Below are 24,636 nucleotides of genomic sequence, written 5' to 3' on the forward strand. Positions count from 1 at the left end.
GCTCGGTCGAGAAAGCTGCAGGAAAAAAGTTGGCTGTCCAGTGAAGGTCCTTGATGTGACCTCTTTTCTTCGATTGTACTATTCCAATGCTTTTCTTCCCAGCCTCCCAAATTCCATCTGGCAAACTCGAGCTTATCCAATACTCTGCTGTCAAATGGAAACTCTCACTTCAGCGCTTTGTTTGCTCATCAACTTTGTTTCCCTGTCCAGCAATAGCTCAGTCCTTGTTTGTGGATATCTCTCTATTGCCCTAACCTGCTGAGCCATCCTCATATTCAATGCCACAGTAGACTCAAGAGGCTGAATTGCCTATTTCTGCACCACCTTATGTTCATATCCATTCTATGTATTCTGATACATCCCCTTAATGTCCTGCCTCTGCATTTCCATTGACCTACCTGTTGAAGCTAATTTACCAATTCAGTTTCATTGGCACAATTTCTATGACCTCATAATTGATCATGTTAAAATTTTAAAGTAGTTTCGGAGTGATTCCTCATTCTATTTGATTTCCTAATCACTTGCTGTGGCTGGACTCTGTTAAGCATCTGTGAGGTGGTGATAATATGTTTAGTGAGGTGGTCATAGTGTTATAGAGATGTACATCATGGACACAGACTCTTCAGTCCAAATCCATGCCGGCTAGATATCCTAAATTAATCTAGTCCCATTTGCCAGCATTTGGCCCATTTTCTTCTCAACCCTTCCTATTCATGCACCCATCCAGATGCCTTTTAAATGCTGTAATTGTACCAGCCTCCACCACTTCCTCTGGCAGCTCATTCCATACATGCACCACCCTCTGTGTGAAAAGGTTGCCCCTTAGGTCCCTTTAAATCTTTCCCCTCTCACCCTAAACCTATACCTTTTGTTTGGACTAAGCTATCCTTGGGAAATGACCTTGGCTATTCACCCTATCTGTCCCCCTCATAATTTTACTAACTTCTATAACATTACTCCTCAGCCTCTGACACTCTAGGGAAAATAGCCCCAGTCTATTCAGCCTCTCAGGCGTAGGAATTAATGAGTCCTTTTCACGTTGGCAGGCAGTAACTCGTGGGGTGCCACAGGGCACAGTGCTAGGACCCCAGCTATTTGCAATATATATTAACGATTTCGATGAGGGAACAAAATGTAGCATGTCAAAGTTTGCAGATGATACCAAGTTGGAGGTAGGAGGGTGAACTGTATATAGAGATCCTTCAGCATGTTCTGGACATGTTGTTGAGTCAAAAGTGAGGTCTGCAGATGCTGGAGATCAGAGCTGAAAATGTGTTGCTGGTTAAAGCGCAGCAGGTCAGGCAGCATCCAAGGAACAGGAGAGTCGATGTTTCTGGCATAAGCCCGAAACGTCGAATTTCCTGTTCCTTGGATGCTGCCTGACCTGCCATGTTGTTGAGTTAGTAAATCTGGCAGATGCAGTATAATTTGGATAAATGCGAGGTTATTCTCTTTGGAAGCAAAAACAAGAAGGCAGATTACTACCTGAATGGTTGTAAATTTGGGAGAGGAGAGTGTACAGTGGGACCTGGGTGTCCTTGTGCACCAGTTGCTGAAGGTAAGCATGCAAGTGCCGCGGGAGATAAAGAAGACAAATGTATGTTGGCCTTCAATGTGAGAGGTTTTGAGTATAGGAGCAAGGATGTGTTGTTGCAGTTATACAAGGCCTTAGTGAGGCCACACATGGAATATTGCATGCAGTTTTAGTGTCCTTTTCTGAGGAAGGATACCCGTGCACTTGAGGGAGTGCAGTGAGGGTTTACCAGGCTGACTGCGGGGATGGTGAGACTGACGTATGAGGAGAGATTGACCAGGTGCGGATTGGGGGGATTTTGTAGAGAATTGTAAAATTCTCACAGGACTACAGAGTGGATGTAGGGAGGATGTTTCCAATGGTTGGTGTGCCCAGAACCAGGGACCATTGTCTGAGGATTCGGGGTTGACCACTTAGGACATAGATGAGGAGACATTTCTTCACCCAAAGAGTGGTGAGCCTGTGGACTTCATTACCACAGGAAGTAGTTGATGCCAAAAACATTGAATGTATTCCAGAGGCAGCTGGATTTAGCTCTTGGGACATTGGGACTTGGATGCTGTGGCCACTTTGGAGACCTGGATCGAGCAGGGTCAGGAATAGATGTTGCAGGATTTAGATCTTTTATTAAGAACAGGGAAGGCAGACAAATAGGTGGGCGGTGTGGCCTTATATAATGTGGCCATATATAACGATGGCTGTAAGAATTTTTGACAAAGATTTGTCTACTGAGGTGGTATGGGTTGAGGTTAGAAACAGGAGAGGAGAGGTCACACTGGGAGTTTTTTTTTATAGGCCTCCACAGAATTCCAGGAATGTGGACAAGAGGATGCGCAAAACGACTCTGGGTAGGAGTGAAAGGAACAGGGTGGTCGTTATAGGGGACTTCAACTTCCCCAACATGAACTGGAAATACTGTAACTCTAGTACGTCTGATGGATCAGTTTTTGTCCAATGTATGCAGGAGGGTTGCTGACACAGTATGTCGAAGGGCCGACAAGAGAGGAGGCCACACAGGGTCTGGTACTTGGTAGTGAACCAGGCCAGGTGTTTGATTTAGTGGTAGGTGAGCACTTAGGAGAGAGTGGCCATAATTCAGTTACATTTAGTTTAGCAATGGAAAGGGATAGGTCCATGCCACAGGGCAAGAATTATTGTTGAGGCAAAGGCAATTTTAATGTGATTAGGCCAGACTTAGGATGCAGAGAATGGAGTAGCAAAATGCATGGGATGGGGACCATGGTTTACTGCAGAAATGGCATCTTTTGTTAAGCGGAAGAGGAGGCTTATGTGACGTTGAGATGAGATGGTTCAGATGAGACAATGGAGAGTTACAGATTAGTTAGGCTGGCTGACAGTAGGCAGAGAGTGGTTGTAGATGGAAAATATTCTGCCTGGAGATCAATGTTGAGTGGGGTCCCGCAGGGGTCTGTTCTTGGGGCTCTGTTCTTTGTAGTTTTTATAAATGACTTGGATGACGAGGTTGAGGGTTGGGTTAGTGAATTTGCAGATGACACTAAGATTGGAGGTGCCGTCGATAGTAGTTAGGGCTACTGCAGGCTGCAGCATGATATAGACAGATGCAGAGCTGGACTGAGAAATGGCAGATGGAGTTCAACCTGGATAAATGCGAAGTGATGCATTTTGAAAGGTCGAACTCGAATGCTGAATATAGGCTTAAAGACAAGATTCTTGGCAGTGTGGAGGAACAGAGGGATCTGGGTGTGCAAGTACATAGATCCCTCAAAGTTGCCACCCAAGTGGGTAGGGATGTTAAGAAAGCATATGGAATTTTGGCTTTCATTAACAGGGGGATTGTGAGGTTTTGCTACAGCTCTACAAGTCCCTGGTGAGACGACACTTGGAATATTGTGTCCAGTTCTGGTCGCCCTAATATAACAAAGATACAGAGGCTTTGGAGAGGGTGCAAAGAAGGTTTACCAGGATGCTGCCTGGACCGGAGGGTTTGCCTGATGAAGAAAGGTCGAATAAGCTCGGACTTTACTCTCTGGAGACTAGGAGGAAGAGAGGAGACCTGATTGGGGTGTACAAAATAATGAGAGGAATATATAGAGTCAATAACCAGACTTTTCCCCAGAGCGGGATAAACTGGTACAAGAAGTTATAGTTTGAAGATATTAGGAGGAAAGTATAAAGGAGCCGTCAGTGGTAGGTTCTTTACACAGAGAGTTGTGAATGCATGGAATGTGTTGCCAGTGGTGGTGGTGGAAGCAGAGTCATGAGAGACATTTAAGTGACTGCTGGACATGCACATGGATAGCAGTGAGTTGAGGGGTGGGGAGGTTAATTTACTATATTTTACATGAGGCTAAACCCTTGGCACAACATTGTGGGCCTCAGGGCCTGTTCTGTGCTGTACTTTTCTGTATTCTATGATTTAAAGAGACAGTTAAGAAAAACGAGGAGAGGACATGAGCAGTCTTTAGCAGGTAGAATAAAGGAGAACCCTAAAGCTTTCAATAGGTACCTGAAAAATAAAAGGATGACTTGGTAGAGGAGAAGAATGAGATACGGGATATTTGACAAGAAAGGATTGAGGTTAATAAGGAGGAGGTACTATGAGTTCTAGAAGGAGTGTAGGTAGACAAGTCCCCAGATGGGATTTATCTGAGGATTCTCTGGGAAGCTAGGAAGTAGATATTGGAGCCTTTGGCCTTGATCTTTGAGTTGTCATTGTCTATACATTTAGTACCAGAGGACTGGAGGATTGCAAATGTGCCCTTGTTCAAGAAAGGCAGTAAAGATGACCCAGATAAGTATAGACCAGTGAGCCTTATGTATGCTGTCGGAAAAGTTTTGGAAAGAATTATAAGAGATAGGATTTATAATCATCTGGCAAGCAACAGTTTGATTGCAGATAGTCAACATGGCTTCGTCAAGGGCAGGTCATGTCTCACAAACCTCATTGGGTTCTTTGAGACGGTGACCAAGCATGTAGATGAGGGTAGGGCAGTTGACATGGTGTAAATGGACTTCAGTAAAGCCTTTGATAAGGTTCCACGTGGTAGACTATTGGAGTAAATGCAGAGGCATGGGACTGAGGGTAAGTTATCAGTTTGCTTTGGAACTGGCTTTCTGTAAGAAGGCAGCAAGTGATGGTTGATGGAAAATATTCAGCCTGGAGTCTGATTACTCGTGGTGTGCCACAAGGATCTGTTTTGGGACCACTGCTGTTTGTCATTTTTATAAATGACTTAGACGCAGGCGTAGGTGGATGGGTTAGTAAATTTGCAGACGACACTAAAGTTGGTAGAGTGGTGTACAGTGTGGAAGAATGTTACAGGTTACAAGGGGATTTGGATAAACTGCAGAATTGGGCTGAAAGGTGGTAAATGGAGTTCAATGCAGCTAAATGTGAGGTGATGCACTTTGGGAAGAATAAGGGAGGCAGAGTATAGGGTCAATGGAAAGATTCTTGGGAGTAGGGATGTGCAGAGGGATCTTGTACATAGATTCCTGAAAGTTGCCACCCAGTTTGATAGTGCTGTTAAGATGACATACAGTGTGTTCAGTTTCATTCGTAGAGGGATTAAGTTCCGGAGCCACAATATTATGCTGCAACTAAAAAAAATGCTAGTGTGGCCACACTTGGAATATTGTGTACATTTCTGATTGCCCATTACAGGAAGGATGTGGAAGCATTGGAAAAGATGCAGAGGAGATTTACCAGGATGTTGCCTGGTCTGGAGGGAAGGTCTTTTGAGGAAAGGCTGAGAGACTTGTCTTTTCTCATTGGAGAGAAGAAGGCTAAGTGGAGATTTGATGGAGACATGCAAGATGATCAGAGGGCTAGATAGGGAAAGTAGTGAAAGTCTTTTTCCTAGGATGATGACGTCAGCGTGTACGAGGGGGCATAACTGCAAATTGAGGGGTGATAGATTTAAGACAGATGTCAGAGGCAGGTTCTTTACTCAGACAGTGGTAAACTTGTGGAATGGCCTACCTGCCAATGGAGTTAACTCAGCCACATTACGGGCATTTAAACAGTCCTTGGATAAGCACATGGATGATGATGGGATAGTGTAGGGGGATGGGCTTAGTTTAGTTCACAGGTTGGCTCATCAATGAGGGCCAAAGGGCCTGTTCTGTTGTGGAGCAGTCTTGAGGACTGAATGGCCTGCTCCTACATGTTCTGTTTTGTTTTTACTGTAAGATTGGAGATTGTTGCACTGTGAACATCAGTGTGAGTTTTGTGATGCAATTTCAAGGCAAATGCTGGTCTGGATGCTGATGATTGCTGTTCCTCAGAATAGTGCTTTATGATCAGTTTCCCTTGAGAGGGCAAACAATTTCGCAGTTTGACGTCACAGCTAAATATGCAGCACTCCCTCAGCTACTATACTGCAAATGACAACTTATATTTTGTTCCTGCATTCCAGGGGCAAGTATTTAAACTCTCAACGTTCTGCTTTAGTACCATGAGTGCTGTGTGGTAGTGTCGGGTACTGGATTGTTGTGGTTCCCACAAAGGAGTTGTGGAGAGCCGCAGTCTAGACAAACGCATGAAAGAGGATTACCAGAACTACGAAAGGGCCAGGAAGGCTTAGGCCTAAGAGAGCAACTTGCATATTAGTATTTTAGCTGCTGTTACATTAAAGATGGTCCTGGATTCACATGACCTCAAAGCAAGACTGGGTAATCATTGCTGCTGCCATCTGCTGTGCTTAACAATCAGGTCTGCTGGATAAAAATTGTTTTCTCTTAAACCTGTACTGAAGTCTTTCTGTAGAAAACCAAAGTACCGCAGATGAATATCAGCAAATTAGCTACGCACCAAATGGAAACAAAATGCTGGATATGTTTAGCTGGTCAGACAGCAACTTTGGGGAAGAATTGATCCTTCCCTTGATAATTGTTTGAGAGATTATCTTGAATCTGTTCCAAGGCCATTGACCTGAACAGTTATCTCAACTATAAAATTTGGTTTTCTCGAATTGTGTACATTTTGTATTGCAAATTCTGAAAGATTTACAACGTAGTTATTGTGTTGAAGCAGTAGGTATGAAGTACCTTTTAATCTTGATGAGTTTTTTTCACGTGCATCATTGAGTTATAGAGTCATTGAGATATCCGACATGGAAACAGACCCTTCAGCCTAACTCATCCATGCCAATTAGATTTCCTCCCATTTGCCAGCATTTGGACTATATCCTTCTAAATCCTTCCTATTCATATACCAAAAACAGATGGCAAAGCGCAAAAGGAACAATTAGGAAAAGTGACTAATCCCCTCCGGTCACTGAGGGATACACAATAAATGTTGGCATTGTTATCAACGCCCACATCCCAAGCATTAATACATATTTGAAATAACTCACGAAGTACAGTGTGTTGAATAAGATAGAGTGTTTATCTGTTAAACAAAGGCCTACATGTACACACTGCCGAAGATGCACTAAAGTATATACGTATTCATGCATGATATCAGAACGGAGATGCTGAACAGGGTGGGACTGTTTACTGCCGAAAAGACGGAGGTGACCTCTGTTATCAGCCTTAAACATTCCAAAAAGGATTTCAGAGAGTGTTTGACAAACCAGATGTTTCTTCAGATGTTGGGAAGAATGTAGACCGTAAATTTAAACTTAATTTTTATATTTAGAAACAAATGGACATATTAGTGTTAGACAGCACGGGAGGTTGTTTGAAACCTACATGGACTTCAGTCAAACCTTTGACAAAGTCCCTCAAGGCAGACTGGTACAAAAGGTGAAGTCACATGGTAACGGGTGAGCTGGCAAAATGGATACAGAACTGGCTTAGTCATAGGACACAAAGGGTAGCGGTGGAAGGATGCTTTTTGGAATTAGATTAGATTAGATTACTTAGTGTGGAAACAGGCCCTTGGCTCAACAAGTCCACACTGATCCTCCAAAGAGCAACTCACCCAGACCCATTCCCCTACACTTACCCCTTCACCTAACAGTATGGGCATTTTAGCATGGCCAGTTCACCTAACCTGCACATTTTTGGACTGTAGGAGGAAACCGGAGCAACCCCACGCAGACATGGGGAGAATGTGCAAATTCCGTACAGACAGTTGCCTGAGGCGGGAATTGAACTCAGTTGAGAGACGATCATAATTGCTGAGAATCTGGAGTCATACGTAACTAGACCAGATCAGGACAATAGATTTCCTTTCCAAAAGAGCATTAGGCAAATCAAATTAGATTTTACAGCAGCCTATGAATCACCTTTACTGAAAGTAGCTTCCAGTTTGAGTTTCATTAATTGCATTAAATTCCACTATGATGGAATTTGAGCCTGTGTTCCCAAAGCATCCAGCTGGGCTTCTGGATTTCTGTGATTTATGACACACTTTTGCTTCCTATCATCGTTGAAGGCACGTTTGACTTTCGTGTCACAAAACTTTCACAATAAAGGATGTGTCGATTTACGCATTGGAAAATCTTTCTTTATTTCATGCACTGATTTTTGGGATGTTTTATTTTTTGGTACAAAATAGGATGTAAAGACTCAAAGCCATTACAATCATGGCTACAGTGAATCCCTGGCACGGAAAGGCCATATCGATGACTACAGCACCTGGGACATTGTCAAAGCCACACAGTAAGTACAAAATGATTTCATAATATTTTTGCGCTCCATGCTGTATTTTGTCAGACTTAGTGATTGAAATTAAAGAAAATAACTTTGGAAATTACAGCAGAGAGAACCACCATTGGATTGGAACAGAGCTAAGACCAATACAGCACAGGAACCCTACAAACATGCGCCAACACATTTTGCCCTTCCATAGTAAAACCCTTTTCACTTAGAGAATCCGTATCCCTCTATTACTTTTGTATTCACATGTTGTCCAGGAATGCTGCTTCTTGAATGCTGCTATTGTGTCTGCTTCCACCACCTCGTCTGTCAGTGTGATCCTGGCATTCACCACCCTTTGTATGAAAAACCTTCCTCGCACATCTCTTTTAAACCCCCACCCCCAAAGTACCTTGAACCTGTGCACCTGAGTAATTCACCCTTCCACCCTGGAAAAAGCTCCATACTTTCCATCTATCCACGCCAATCACAATCTTATAAACATTGATCAGGTCGCCCCTCAACCTCCTGTGTTCTAGTGAAAACCAATCCAGTCTTTCCAATCTTTCTTCATAGTTCAGATCCCTCACACCAGGCAATATCGTGGTAAATCTTTTCTGTCGCTTCTCCAAAACATCTACATCATTCTGGTTGTGTTGTGACCAGAACTGTGCACAATATTCCAAGTGTGGCCTCACTAAAGTTGTAGAAAACTGCAGCATAACTTGCCCAGCCTTATACTCAATCCCTTCCAATGAAGGCAAGCATGCCATAGTCCATCATAATCCCTTATCTCCCTGCGCTGCCACCCTCAGTGATATGTGGACCTGCACACCCAGATCTTTCCACATTTCAATACTTCTAAGGGTTCCGCCATTCACTGTATAATTTACACCTGTACTTCACTTTCCAAAACATATCACCTCACATTTGTCCAGATTAAACCCTGCCATTTTTCTGCCCATGCCTCCAACTCATATGTCCTGCTCTATCCTCTGACAATCCTCTTCATTATCCACAACTTCCCTATGTTTGTATCGTCTGCAGACTTACTAATTAGACCAGCTATGTTTTCCTCCAAATCATTTATGTAGACCACAAACAGCAGAGGTCCCAGCACTGGTCTCTGTGGAACACCACTAGTCACAACCCTCCATTCCAAAAAGCATCCTTCAATGGCTACCCTGTCTTCTATGACTAAGTATCCACCTTGCCAGCTCACCCCTGATACCATGCTACTTCACCTTTTGTGTATGTCTGCCATGAGGGACCATGTCTAAGAACATAAGAACTCGGCGCAGGAGTAGGCTGTTTGGCCCTTCGAGCCTGCTCTGCCACTCAATAAGATCATGGCTAATCTTTCGTGAACTCAGCTCCTTTATTTTTCAAAAAAGTATCTATCTTAGTTTTCAAAGTTATTAGTGAGGTAGTTTCAACTACTTTCCTGGGCAAGGAATTCCATAGATTAACATCCCTCTGGGTGAAGAAGCTCCTTCTCAGTTCAGTTCTAAACCTGCTTCCTCTAATCTTGAGGCAATGCCCTCTTGCCCTGGTTTCACCTATCACTGGAAACATCCTATCTATTTCTATTTTATCAACTCCCTTCATAATTTTATATGTTTCTATAAGATCCCCCTTCATTCTTCTGAATTCCGATGAATCGTTGATCCCTCACTCTCCACAGGAGTCATACTGGAGTATTAGAGGGAGGCCAATGTTGTTCCTCTTTTCAAGAAGGGGAATAGGGAAATCTCTGGCAATTACAGACTAGTCAGTCTTACGTCTATAAAAGAGACCTAAGGGCCAGCTTTTTCACACAGAGGGTATTGCGTGTATGGAATGAGCTGTCAGAGGAAGTGGTGGTGGCTAGTACAATTGCAGCATTTAAAAGGCATCTGGATGGGAATATGAAGAGGAAGAGTTGGAGGGATATGGGTCAGGTGCTGGCAGGTGGGACAAAATTGGGTTGGGATATCTGGTTGGCATGGACGAGTTGCACTGAAGGGTCTGTTTCCGTGCTGTACATCTCTAGGACTCGATAACAGAGCCATGTGGGACACCACTCAACACTGAACTCCAACCACTCTTTGCCTTCTGTCAGCCAATTCTGAATCCAGAGAGTCAAATCTCCCTGTATCCCATACCTCCTGACTTTATGAATGAGCCTACAATGAGAACCCTTATCAAATGCCTTGCTGAAGTCCATATACACCATTTCCACTGTTCTTGGGCCTCTGTTCTTTGTAGTTTTTATAAATGACTTGGATGAGGAGGTTGAGGGGGGTTTAGTGAATTTGCAGATAACACAAAGGTTGGAGGTGCTTTGATAGTATCGAGGGTTGTTGCAGGCTGCAGCGCAACATAGACATAATGCAGAGCTGGGCTGGGAAACGGCAAATGGAGTTCAACCTGGATAAATGTGAAGTGATGCATTTTGAAGGTCGAACTTGAATACTGAATATAGGATTAAAGACCGGATTCTTGGCGTTGTGGAGGAACAGAGGGATCTTGGTGTGCGAGTGCATAGATCCTTCAAAGTTGCCACCCAAGTGGATAGGGTTGTTAAGAAAGCATATGGTGTTTTGGCTTTCATTAACGGGGGGGGTGACTTTAAGACCCATGAGGTTTTGCGTCAGCTCGACAAGACTCTGATGAGACCACATTTGGAATATTGTGTCCAGTTCTGGTCGCTCTACTATAGGAAAGATGGAGGCTTTTGAGAGGGTGCAAAGAAGGTTTACCAGAATGTTGCCTGGACTGGAGGGCTTGTCTTATGAAGAGAGGTTGCCTAAGATCTGACTTTTCTCTCTGGAGAGGAGGAGGAAGAGAGGTGACCTGATCGAGGCATACAAGGTAATGAGAGGCATGGATGGAGTCAATAACCAGAGACATTTCTCCAGAACAGGATTGCATGGCACGAAGGGTCATAGTTTTAAGATGTTAGGGAGAAGGTATTGAGGAGATTTCAGAGGTGGGTCCTTTACAAAGAGTTATGAATGCATTGCCGGCAGTGACAGTAGAAGCAGAGTCATTAGGGACATTTAAGCAACTACTGGACATGCTCATGGGCAGCAGTGAATTAAGGGTTCCGTAGATTGTTATTTTATTTTAGTTTGTGAATAATCATTGGCACAACCTTGTGGGCTGAATGTTATGTGCTGTACCTTTCTAAGTTCTATGAATATAATCCCAATTTACTCAGCCTATCCTCATAAGCCAATCCCCTCAACTCCAGAATCAACCTGGTGAACCTCCTCTGCACCCCCTCCAGTGCCAGTACATCCTTTCTTAAGTAAGGAGACCAAGTCTGCACACAGTACTCCAGGTGTGGCCTCACCAACATCTTGTACAGCTGCAACGTAACCTCTCTGCTTGTAAACTCAAACCCTTTAGCAATGAAGGACAAAATTGTATTTGCCTTTCTAAATACTTGTTTATTCCTGATGAAGGGCTTTTGCCCGAAACGTTGATTTTCCTGCTTCTCAGATGCTGCCTGACCTGTTGTACTTTTCCAGCAACACTCTAATCTCCAGCATCTGCAGTACTTACTCTCATCTTGTTGTACCTGTAGACCAACCTTCTGCACAAGGACACCCAGGTCTCTCTGCAAATCACCATGCTGCAACTTTTTACCATTCAAGTAATAATCTATTTTGCTGTTACTATATTCCTACCAAAATGTTTGACTTCACATTTACTAACATGATATTCCATCTGCCAGCACTTTGTCCATTCACTTGATGTATCTATATTCCTCTGCAAAGATTCACAGTCCTCTGCACACTTTGCTCTGTCGCTCGCTGAGAAAGTCTATAGCCTTAAAACTTGCCTTTAAACATGAATTGGAGATGCTGGTGTTGGACTGGGGTGTACAAAGTTAAAAATCACACAACACCAGGTTATAGTCCAACAGGTTTAATTGGAAGCACTAACTAAATGCTCCTTCAGGTGGTTGTGGAGGACACAATTGTAAGGCACAGAATTTATAGCAAAAATTTACAATGTGATGTAACTGAAATTATACATTGAAAAATACCTTGATTGTCTGTTGAGTTTTCATCTGTTTAAATACCATGATAGTTTCACTTCTTTCATGTGTAAATCACAAAACTTTTTTTTAAGAAGTTGCATAACTGTAACAATTGGTGATAGCTCGACAATATGTTGAAGGTGTTAGCCCCCTGTGTTCTCTGTCTATGCCATGACATTTAGATTGATTCTAATCTTAAAAGTGAGATAAGAGTTTTACATGAATTCATGCAGTTTTTGAGCAAAGTACAATGTAACTCTGCAAGCACAAATTCACCCCACAAAATATATGTACATGTGTGCATGTGGGTCTTTGTGAGTGTGTGTGTGTGCACGCGTGTCTATCTGTCTGCCTGGGTTGGGGATTTGTGAGAGTGAGTGTATATGTGAGTGTAGAGTGTCTGAAGTCTGTGAGAGGATGCATGGATGTCTGTAAGGGTGTGTGTGTGTATAGTGCAATGGTGGTCTCCTGTAGTGTGACATTAACCCAAGGTCCCTATTAGTATGGAACTTAGCTATCAGCCTCTGCTCGGCCACTTTTCACTGCTGTCTGTCCCGAAATTCCATACCCGTAGGGAGGACCTCAACCAGGACTCAAGAAGTGGTGCCGAGTTGAGACTGGGTTAAGATGGGGGGGCGGGGGGAGAAACTGGTGAAATCCACATTAATCCCCTGTGATTTTAGAGTCCCAAGGTGGAAGGTGAGGCGTTCTTCCTCTCAGCATCTGGTGTTGAGAGTTTTGCGATGGACGAGACAGAGGACCTGCATGTCCTTAGTGGAGTAGGAGTGGAGGGCGGAGTTAAAGTGTTCAGCCATAGGGCAGTGGTGTTGGTTAGTGCGGGTGGACCAGTGATGTTCTCTGGAAGTTGCGGAGGGAATGGTTTCTCCCTTGTCAGATCCAAGCTACCCACCAGCTGACACCCCACACTCAGCACCTTCCCCTGCCATTGCAAGAAGTGCAAAACTTGCACCCACACCTCCCCCCTCACCTCTGCCCAAGGCCCCCAAGGATCCTTCCACATCTGACAGAAATTTACCTGCATATCCATAAATAAGATCTACTGTATCCGTTGCACCCATTGTGCTCTCCTTCACATTGGGAGACAATATGCCAACTTGCAGATCGTTTCAGAGAACATCTTTGGGACACCTGCACTGACCAACCCCATTGCCCCATGGCTGAACACTTTTACAACCCTCCCACCACACCAAGGACATGCAGGTTCTGGGCTGCCTCCATCGCCAAACCCTAACCACCCGACGCCTGGAGGAAGAGCACCTCCTCTTCCGCCTTGGGACACTGCAACCACACAGATTAATGTGGATTTCACCAGTTTCCCCATTTCCCCACCCCCTACTCTATCCCAGTTCCAACCTTTCAACTTTGTACCATCCTCTTGACCTGTCCACTGCCCTTCCCGCTCCACCCTCCTCTCCTGCGTAGCACCTTCTCTCCCACCTTCATCTACCTATCACATTCTCAGCGACTCTTTTCCCCACCACTCCCCCTCCCATCCCCATTTATCTTTCAGCCCCCATGGCCCACAAGCTTCATTTCTGATGAAGGGCTTATGCCCGAAATGTTGATTCTCCTCCTCCTCAGATGTTGCTTGACCTGCTGTGCTTTTCCAGCACCAGACTCTCAACTTTGATCTCCAGCAACTGCAGTTCTCACAATCTTCAGGTTAGGAGTGTGGACAAGGAAGTGGCAGATGGAATACAGCAGGGGAATGTGTGAGGTCATGCACTTTGGTCAGACGAATAATGAATATACACTATTTTCTAAATGGAGAGAAACTTCAAAAATTTGAAGTGCAAAGGGGCTTGGGAGTCCAAGTCCAGGATTCTCTTCAGGTAAACATGCAGATTGAGTCGGTATGAGGAAGGCAAATACAGTGTGATATTTATTTTGAAAGGACCAGCACATGAAAGCAGGGATGAACTTCTGATGCTTTAGAAGGCTCTGCTCAGACCACATTTAGAGAATTGTGAGCAATTTTCAGACTTCTACCTCAGGAAGCATGTACTGGCCATGAACCAGGTCCAGAGAAGGTTCACTGGAATGATACAAGGAATGAAAGACTTAACACATAAGGAAAATTTGAGGACTGTGGGTCTACAAATTTGTTAGAGTTCTTTGATGAAGTGACCAGAAAGGTTAATGAAGGCAGGGCAGTAGACATAATCTATATGGATTTCAGTGAGGCCACATGATAGGCCGTTCTGGAAAGTTAGATCACATGGAATCCAGGGCAAGCTGGCAAACTGGAAACACAATTTGCTTGATGGTAGGAAGCAGAGGGTAATTGTGGAAGGATACTTGTCGGACTGGAGGCCTGTGGCTAGTGGGGTGCCTCAGGGGTCACTGCTGGGTCCATGGCTGTTTAGAACATAGAACATAGAAGGATACAGCGCAGTACAGGCCCTTCGGCCCTCGATGTTGCGCCGACCGAATCCTACCTAACCTATACTAGCCCAATAACTTCCAAATGCCTATCCAATGCCCCCTTAAATGACCATAATGAAGGAGAGTTCACCACTGATACGGGCAGGGCATTCCATGAACTCTCAACCCGCTGTGTGAAGAATCTACCCCTAACATCTGTCCTATACCTACCACCCCTTAATTTAAAGCTATGTCCCCTAGTAACACCTGACTCCATTAGCGGTAAAAGGTTCTTAGTATCTACCCTATCTAAACCCCTAATCATCTTATACACTTCTATCAGATCTCCCCTAAACCTTCTCTTCTCCAATGAGAACAGCCCCAAGTGCCTCAGCCTTTCCTCATAAGATTTTCCTACCATTCCAGGCAACATCCTGGTAAACCTCCTCTGCACTCGTTCTAAAGCTTCCACATCCTTCCTATAGTATGGCGACCAAAACTGCACACAATACTCCAGATGAGGCCTCACCAGAGTCTTATACAACTGCAACATGACCTCAGGACTCCGGAACTCAATTCCTCTGCCAATAAAGCCCAGTACACCATATGCCTTCCTCACAGCACTATTTACCTGGGTGGCAACTTTCAGAGATCTGTGTACATGGACACCAAGATCCCTCTGCTCATCCACACTACCAAGTAGCCTACCATTAGCCCAGTAATCCATCATCTTGTTATTCCTACCAAAGTGAACGACTTCGCACTTAGCTACATTGAATTCCATTTGCCACATTTCCGCCCAGCTCTGCAACTTATCTATATCCCGCTGTAACCTACCACTTCCTTCCTCACTATCCACAACTCCACCGACTTTTGTGTCATCCGCAAACTTGCTTACCCAGCTTTCAAGTCCTTCCTCTAGATCATTTATAAAGATAATAAAAAGCAATGGTCCCAAAACAGATCCTTGTGGTACACCGCTAGTAACTGCGCTCCAAGATGAACATAATCCATCAACTACTACCCTCTGTCTCCTTCCAGCCAGCCAATTCCTAATCCAAACCTCTAATGTATCCTCAATGCCATACCTCCGAAGTTTTAACATTAGCCTACCATGGGGAACCTTATCGAACGCCTTACTAAAATCCATATACACAACATCTACTGCTTTACCCTCATCCACTTCCTTAGTCACCTTCTCAAAGAACTCAATAAGGTTTGTTATGCACATCAATGGTTTTGTTATGCACATCAATGGTTTGGATGAGAATGTGCAAGGCATGATTAGTTAATTTGCTGATGACACTAAAATTGGCGGGAATGTTGACAGTGATTAAGGTTATCAGAAGTTGGCAATAGAGTTTAACATGGATATGTGTGAGGTCTTGAATCTTTTAAAGTCACATCAAGGTAGGAGTTTCATGGTGAATAGTGGAGCCTTAAGGAGTGTAGTGGCACAGAGGGATATTTGAGTTTAGATTCACTGTTCTCTAAAAGTGGAGTCACAGGTAGACAGGGCAGCGAAGAAGGCTTTTGGCACACTGGCCTTCATCAGTCAGGGCATTGAATATACAAGTTGAGAAGTTGTGTTGCAGTTGTACAGGATGTTAGTGGGGCCCCACTGGAGTATTGTGTTCAGTTTTGTTCTCTTGTTAATAACAAGAATGTTATTAAACTGGGAAGAGTGCAGAAGAAATTTACAAAGATATTGCCAGAACTCAATGGACTGAGTTACAGGAGAAAGTTGGGCAAGCAAGGACTTTTTTCTTTAGAGTGTAGGACACTGAGCGAGTACCTTATGGAGGTGTATAAGATCATGAGAGGCATAGATAAGGTGAAAGTACTCGGGGTTGGGGAATTGAGAATAAGAGGGCATCAGTTGAAGGCCAGAGGGGAAAGAATAAAAGGCAACCTCAGGGGCAATGTTTTTACACAGAGGATGGTACATATTTGGAATGAGCTGCCAGAGGACTTGATTGAGGTGGGTACATTAACAATTCCGAAGAGGCATTTGGATAAATACGTAGATAGGAAAGGATAAGAAGGATATGGGCCAAGTGCATGGAAATGGGGTTAAAAACATTTTGGTCCGCATGGAGCAGTTTGGGCCAAAGGGCCTGTCTCCAATCTGTATGACTCTTATCACTCAATACTCCTTAGAGTTTAGAAGGAGGAGGGGGAATCTGATAGAATACCGAATGGCCTGGACAGAGTGGACATTTGGAAGGTGTTTCCGTTGGCGGGAGAGACTAGGACCTGAGGGCGTAGCCTTAGAGTGAAAGGAGAACCCTTCAGAACCCTTTAGTAGGAGAAGCATTTTCAGTCAAAGTGGTGAATCTATGAAATTCATTGCCACAGAAGGCCAGGTCGTTGTGGAGACCTGGAAACAGAAATTTCGGAGAGAGATAAGTAGGTTCTTGATTGTCAAGGGCATCAAGACTTATGAGGAGAAAGCGGGGAATGGGGTTGTCATTTATCAACCATGATTGAATGGCGGAGATGACTTGATGGGCTGATTGGCCTAATTTCTGATCTTGTGTCTCGTGGACCTGGGGTTTTAACTACCTTAATACTTGTTAAGATGCGCAATACTTCTTCCTTTTGAAAAGCAACTTGGATGAGAAATTTGACACTCCCAACCTGAGATCTTCCTCCACTCATTCCTTCGCTTTGGTTAATATTGATACCAAGTATTTGTTGAAGACTTGACCTATCTCTTCCGGTTCCACATATGGATTCCCTCCTTTGTCCTTGAGTGGGCCAGCCCTTTCCCTGGCTATCCTCTTCTTTTTATATATGTATAAAAAGCCTTTGGATTCTCTTTTGTCCTGTTTGCTATTGACTTCTGATGACCCCTTTTCGCCCTTCTAATTCCTTGTTTCAGTTTTTTCCTGATTTTCTTGTATACTTCAAGGGCTTTGTCAGTTCCCACCCTCCAAGACCTTACCCATGTTTCCTTTGACTTTTTGACCAAAGTCATAACATTCCTGGTCATACATGGTTCACGTAACTTGCCGCATCTATCCTTTGTTCTCGCAGAAATGTACCACTCCTGAACTCTTATCAACTGCCGTTTGAAATATTCCCACACGTCCAATGTGGATTTACCCTCAAACAGTGCCTCCAGTCAACATTCTCCAGTTCCTGCCTAGTAATGTTGTGGTTTACCTTCCCCTAGTTTAATACCTTCACCCGAGGACTGTTGTTATCCCTATCCATGTGTATCGTAAAACTCATGCCATTCTGGTCACTACTGTCAAAATGCTCCCCTATTGAAACTTGGTCATTTCCCAAAACCAATCCAGTTTCACCCCTTCCCCAGTTGGACAGTTTACATACTGTCAAGAAACCCTCCTGAAAGGTCCTTAAAAATTCTGCCCCTATCACGAAGGGAGCTGCAGTCAAGAAAGGGGACATTAAAATCCCCCACCACAACAACTCTGCTGTTTTTATCAATATCATTCTACATATCCTCTCCTCTGTCTGCTGCTGGCTGTTGGGAGACCTGTCGTGTACACCCAGATCCAGCATATGCGTGCAAATATTTATCATCCAGATTGGTGCCTGCAGCACAAATCAATTTAACATTGGATTCATCAAAACTTGAACATGGGTTTTGAAATAGGAAGGGTTTGTAGGATATGGGCCGGGTGCTGGCAGGTGGGACTAGATTGGGTTGGGATATCTCTTCAGCATGGGCAGTTTGGACTGAAGGATCTGTTTCCGTGCTGTACATCTCTCTGACTCGATGTGAAATAGGGCCAAGAGTAAGTAGTTCGGTCCCGCATGCCCACTCTTCCATTTAATAAGGTGATGGCTGATTTGATTGTGTCATCAACTCCATGTCAAAATATGTGGTGCTGGAAAAGCACAGCCAGTCAGGCAGCATCTGAGGAGCAGGAGAGCCAACGTTTCAAGCACAAACTCTTCATCAGGAATCCTGATGAGGGGGTTTGCTTATTGAGACTGTTGTATATATTCGGATCAGCATACTTGAGTCTAGTTTGGATAGACTTGAGTTCTGTGGAGATTCTTTATTCAGTTCTTCGTGTTTCATTATATAAATTTGTGAATAAACATTTTTTCTGTTTTAAACCTCGCTAACCTAATCTGGATAATTTTCACTGTCATAAAGTCATAGAGATGTACAGCATGAAACATCAACTCTCCTGCTCCTCAGATGCTGCTTGACCGGTTGTGCTTTTTCAGCACCACACTTGTCGACTCTGATCTCCAGCATCTGCAGTCCTCACTTTATCATCGCATCAACTACATGTCCAATCTGTTGCAGATAATATTTTACTTCCTTGTTAGTTCAGAATCTATCTATCCATACCTTAAAAATGTTTAATATAACTGCCTCTACAAGACACTCAACTCTTGGGATAGAGAATTTCTCCAATTCTCAGTCCTAAGTGTGAGCGTCCTGCGAAACCGGAAACTTAGTTTATGTTTGAATAAAATTTGAGAGAGTGAACAACATGATTTGGCATGAACCTGTGACTGGGAAGAAGGATGAAATTTGTAACCAGGGCATAGTGGTGGTTGAAGATGGTGACTTTGATATTTCCCAGTACATAATAGGAAGAAATTGTGACTCCTCCAAGACTGGATGTTAGATAAATCGCTTGACAACTCAGACAATGGATGAGATGGCAATGTAAATCTTAGATACAGTTGAGCACCACCAACATCGGGGTATGATCTGATCTGTCTCTTTACATGCCTTCACTACTTCATCTAATGTGTGTGAGGACTCACTGGTGAATATTGTGAAGAAATGTCTGGAACAGGTGGAAAGAGAAACACCTGCCAGCATGCTCTGGCTAAAGTTGAACAACAATCACAATTGTCACAAAGCTACTCCTTTTCTTTCTCTAAAAGCTGTTCCTTTTCTCAAGATTACTATGTCCTTGGTTTTTTTCAGAGTGGTAATAAAATGCTCTTGGTTCCAATTAATCTGGTTTGGTGCAGAGATTAAAGAGTATTGAGAGGCCTTTTTGTTTATATGTAAACAGATGAGACTTCAGGCCAAAGAGGTCATGTTTTAGAAGTGACCTGTGTAATGAAAGGGGAGTGGTCAGCTCTCTAGCTGAGGTGAGCAGTTTAGTTCCATCCAGAACTGGTTGGGAGTTCAACAGTGAGCTGTGTGGAAACTCTCCCTTCAGCCCTTCTAACTTCAACATATAAGCATCTGACCCTTTGTACTGTGTTTTAAAGGGGGTTTGCTTATTGAGACTGTTGTATATATTCGGATCAGCATACTTAAGTCTAGTTTGGATAGAGGAGAAAGTGAGGTCTACAGATGCTGGAGATCAGAGCTGAAAATGTGTTTCTTGAAAAGCGCAGCAGGTCAGGCAGCATCCAAGGAACAGGAGATTCGACGTTTTGGGCTGAAGAAGGGCTTATGACCGAAACGTCGAATCTCTTGTTCCTTGGATGCTGCCTGACCTGCTGCGCTTTTCCAGCAACACATTTTCAGCTCTAGTTTGGATCGACTTGAGTTCTGTGGAGGTTCTTTATTCTGTTCTTCGTGTTTCATTGTGTAAATTTGTCAATAAACATTTTGTGTGTTTTAAACCTCGCTAACCTAATCCGGGTAATTTTCACTGTCATAAAGTCATAGAGGTGTACAGCATGGAAACAGACCCTTCAGTCCAACCCGTCCATGCTGACCAGATCTCCCAACCCATTCTAGTCCCACCTGCCAGTATCCGGCCCATATCCCTCCAAACCCTTCCTGTTCATATACCCATCCAAATGCCTCTTAAATGTTGCAATTGTACCAGCCACTTACTGAAACAAATTGCAAAGTTATGGTCTGAGCTGCCTGCTCAAGAGTGTTTTGAATGGTCTGGTCTCGTCCATAACACAGTACACCAAAGTCTGAGTCATCTCATTGAGCAAGAACATGAAGAAGGCAAGTTGACTGTGAAAAGCACGGTCGACCATATTCCTGTATTCAGCTTTCATGCTTCTTTGAATTACAAGCTTGTTTGAATAAACAATCTCTTGATAGATGTGTTTGACTAAATTCTCACGGGAAAGACCAAACTAAGACTAGGAAAATCTGAACAACCAAAATATAAAGCCCAATGGGGTATTCAAATAAGAGCCTGTGAAGCAATTAAACTCTGCACCTTGATGTCGTCTTTTATGTGAGAAATGCTATATTTTACATGTTGTAATCTGGAATATGCTGCCTGAAAGGCTGTGGAAGATGATTCTTTTGAAGAGTTATCAGGTAAGTACTTCAAGGGGAAAAATTTATGGGTTTTTAGGGCAATAGCAGAAGAGTGGGACAAATTGAACAGTTCTTGTTTTGTTTGGAATATGAACTTGGAAAATGGAAATTTGGAAGTGTTTATGTTGCAAACAAGCTTTGGTTTTTACTCATACCTCAAAGTTCAAAAAGTTGAGCTGTATCATGTTTACTGACTGGTTAGACAATGTTACCTACCTTTTAGAGAAGCCAGATTTGATCATTTTGAAGGACAAGCTGACATCAGGTGCCCAGTGGATTTAAAAAATGCCTCGTAACAGCCTTTGGATTTTTAAATTGGTATTTGTCACAGACCATGTGGTCCAAAAGGGCAGTGGCTTAGGGCCTCTGTGCCAGACCTCGTCTACTTCAATGCATTTCTTTTTTCTGTCACCTTTTGTTTATTTACATACCTTGTTGGGATGATATCAGTAATAGAGACAGCCCAGCATGCGGACTTCAAGCGAGTCTACCGCAGACTTTGAACAGTCTCTTGCCAGGACTAGGGCAAGCACCTCAGCTGGTTCCAGCACAGAAATTATTAAGCCCCTACTACTTACTTTTCCAGAGGAAGCATGGGAGCGAGAATTGGCAGCTGCTACATTCGCAGAGGTCATGTCAGTGAGGTAGGCCCAGCAGCAAAAGTTGCCACTTGAGGCTTGGTGATTGGGTCCAGCAATAGCGATGGCAAAGAGGCATCATAGCAACATTGAGGTGGGCAAAGCAGCAAGAGATCCTACTTTGATGTTGGCTAATCCAGCTTAGGCGAGTTGGTGGCAGAAGATGATCGGCCAAGTAGCAAAGGTGGTACCTGAGGATCAGCGACTTCAGTGTTGGTTTGTTCCAGTGTTGACGGTGGTGGCGGAATGGCAGTGCAGGCGTTACATATGCTTCATTTTTCATTGAGTCTAACTCCTCAATATCTTGTCATCCAGGGTTTCTAAATCTTGCCATCTTTATCCTGCATCCTCACAAAACATGCTGGTCCTGAACCCTGGTCAGAGGTGAATAGTGTGGTGTTGAAAAAGCACAACAGGTCAGGTAGCATCCGAGGAGCAGGAGATTCGACATTTCAGGCATGGGTTCTTCATTAGGAATGTGGAAGGGAAAGGGGATGAGAGATAAATAGAGAGATGGGGCTGTGGGCAAGGTAGATGGGAAGGCCATGGGTGGAGCAGATGGGGGATAATTGTGATAGGTCAATGGGAAGGGTGGAATTGATAGATGGGAAGGAAGATGGACAGGCCAAGAGGGCAGTGTTAAGTTGGAAGGTTGGATCTGGGATGAAGTTGGGGGATGGGGTGGAGATTTGGAAATTAGTGAAGTCTGTGTTGATGCTGTATGGTTTGTGTGACTCGAGGAGGAAGATGAGGCTTTCTTCTTCCAGTTAGTAGGTGGTCAACTCTCATTTAAAAGACTCCCACACATCAGATGTGGATTTACCTTCCATCTGCTGTCCTCAATCTAGTTTCTCCAGTTCCTGCCTAAAACTATTGTAATTAGCCTTTTCCCAAGGACCAGTCTTATCCAGTATATGGCCACTGCAACGAACAACCAGAACTGGCAACTGGAAGCAGCAAGAATGGAACCAAATAAATTCCAGAGGATACAGTAAGCAGCACTTCACAGGAAGCTCCAAAGCGCTGAAGATGTCACCGAGACAGGGGATGAAATGTCTGCAACTCAACTTCCCAGCTTGGGGAACATACCCACAACCATGACAACTGGCACCCGAGCTACAAATGTTTGCACAAGCCTTGAACAATCTTACCCTTATCCATAACTACTTTGAAACGGATGGGATTATGATCACTGTTCCAAAATGCTCCCCCATGCCTGGGCCATGGTCTCTTGGCCCACCTCATTTCCCAATACAAGATCTAATATGGCCCCTTCTCCAGTTGGACTATCTACATACTGGTTCAGGTAGCCCTCCTGAATTTGTTGAAGAAATTCTGCCCCATATCAGCTCCTGGCACGAAGACAGTACCAGTCACTGTTGGGGAAGTTGAAATCATCCACTACAACAACGCAGGCGTCTTTTTCATGATCTGCTTACATATCTGTTCCTTTATCTCCTGCTGGCTATTGGGAGATCTTTTGTATAACCCTATCATAATAATTGCATCTTTCTTATTAAGGAGTTGAACCCCTATGACCCTGCTGGATGAACTCTGTAAGATGTCCTCCTTTAGTGCAGTTGTGACAATCTCCTTTGATCAGTAATGCAACTGACCAATGCCTTTTACATCCATGTGTGTCACACTTGGAACATGTAAACCCCAGAAAATTGAGCTGGCAATCCTGCCCTTCTTTCAAACAAGTTTCTGATGTGGAGGTGCTGGTGGTGAACATATTTAGAAGTCACCCAAAACCAGGTTATGAAGTCACTTCAATGCTCTGAAAGCTTGAGATTTCAAATGAACCTGTTGGACTATAACCTGGTTTTGTGTGACTTTAAACTTTAGCCAACTTTCTATTATGTCTACAATATGGTTGTCCCATGTTCTAATGCAGGTCAAAGCTCAGCTGCCTTACTTTTGTACTTCTTGCATAAATACATTTTCTGGCAGCCACACCTGCTGTGTTCATTAAACTGGCCCTGTCTGTTCTTCCGAAATCAGGACTCACTTGATTTAACTTGGACCTTCTAAAGCAATCCATATATTGGCTGACAGCTCTTGTTCCCACCCCCAGCTGCACTAGTTTAAAACTCCTCTTATGGCACTAGTGGATCTCCCTGCACGGATATTGGTGCCCCTCCGGTTTTGGTGCAACCCATCCTCCTTGTACAGATCGTATGAGGAACGGCTGAGGCACTTGGGGCTGTTTTCATTGGAGAAAAGAATGTTTAGGGGTGACTTGATAGAGGTGTACAAGATGATTAGGGGTTTAGTTAGGGTTAACCATGAGAACCTTTTTCCACGTATGGAGTCAAGTATTACGAGGGGGCATAGCTTTAAATTAAGGGGTGGTAGGTATAGGACAGATGTTCAGGGTAGATTCTTTACTCAGCGAGTTGTGAGTTCATGGAATGCCCTGCCAGTAACAGTGGTGGACTCTCCCTCTTTATGGGCATTTAAACGGGCATTGGATAGGCATATGGAGGATAGTGGGCTAGTGTAGGTTAGGTGGGCTTGGATCGGCGCAACATTGAGGGCTGAAGGGCCTGTACTGCGCTGTATTTTTCTATGTTCTCGATCTCTCCAGCCTGGAAGAGATTTCAGTGATCCAGATATCTGAAGCCCTCCCTCCTACTTCAGCTCTTTTGCCATTCATGCAACTGTATATTTCAGTATGAATAAAGGCCTGTTTAGTTGTTCTTGATAAGTCAACCCCTTAATCCCAGGAATCGATCTGGAGAATCTCTCTTGAACTGCCTCCAATGCCAGTGTATTACTTCTTAAAAACGGGGACCAAAGCTGTCCTCCGTGTATGGTTTCACCAACACTCTGTACAGTTGTCACGGGCCTTCCTTATTTATACAATTAGCCCTGTACTCTGTATTCTTGTTAGTCCTTCCAAAGTGGATCACCTCACATGTTTCCACATTAAACTCCATTTGCCAGCTCTCAACCCAGCTCTGCAGCTTATCTATGTCTCTCTGTAACCTGCAACATCCTTCCGCTCTGTTCACAACTCCACTGACTTCAGTGTCATCTGCAAATTTACTAACCCACCCTTCTCCATCCTCATTCAGCTCAATTATAAAAATGAGAAACAGCAGTGGCCCCAAAACAGATCCTTGCAGTACACCATTAGTAACTGAACTCCAGGATGAACATTTCCCATCAACCACCACTGTCTGCCGTCTTTCAGCTAGCCAATTGCTGATCCAAAAAGCTACATCACCCTTAT

The 24,636-nt window shown here is 43.8% G+C and overlaps 1 protein-coding gene across 2 annotated transcripts in view; it reads left to right on the forward strand.

Annotated features, from left to right (window-relative positions):
* zdhhc17 (zinc finger DHHC-type palmitoyltransferase 17) overlaps positions 1-24,636 on the forward strand; it is a 144,733-nt gene that overhangs the window by 23,046 nt on the left and 97,051 nt on the right. For both annotated transcript variants that reach the window (XM_060839575.1, XM_060839576.1), the window contains exon 2: positions 8,022-8,125. In XM_060839575.1, coding sequence (XP_060695558.1) covers positions 8,022-8,125 — 104 coding nt within the window. The remainder of the gene's footprint in view (positions 1-8,021; positions 8,126-24,636) is intronic.

The sequence above is a fragment of the Hemiscyllium ocellatum genome, chromosome 19 (assembly GCF_020745735.1).
Source record: "Hemiscyllium ocellatum isolate sHemOce1 chromosome 19, sHemOce1.pat.X.cur, whole genome shotgun sequence".
Lineage (NCBI taxonomy): Eukaryota > Metazoa > Chordata > Chondrichthyes > Orectolobiformes > Hemiscylliidae > Hemiscyllium > Hemiscyllium ocellatum.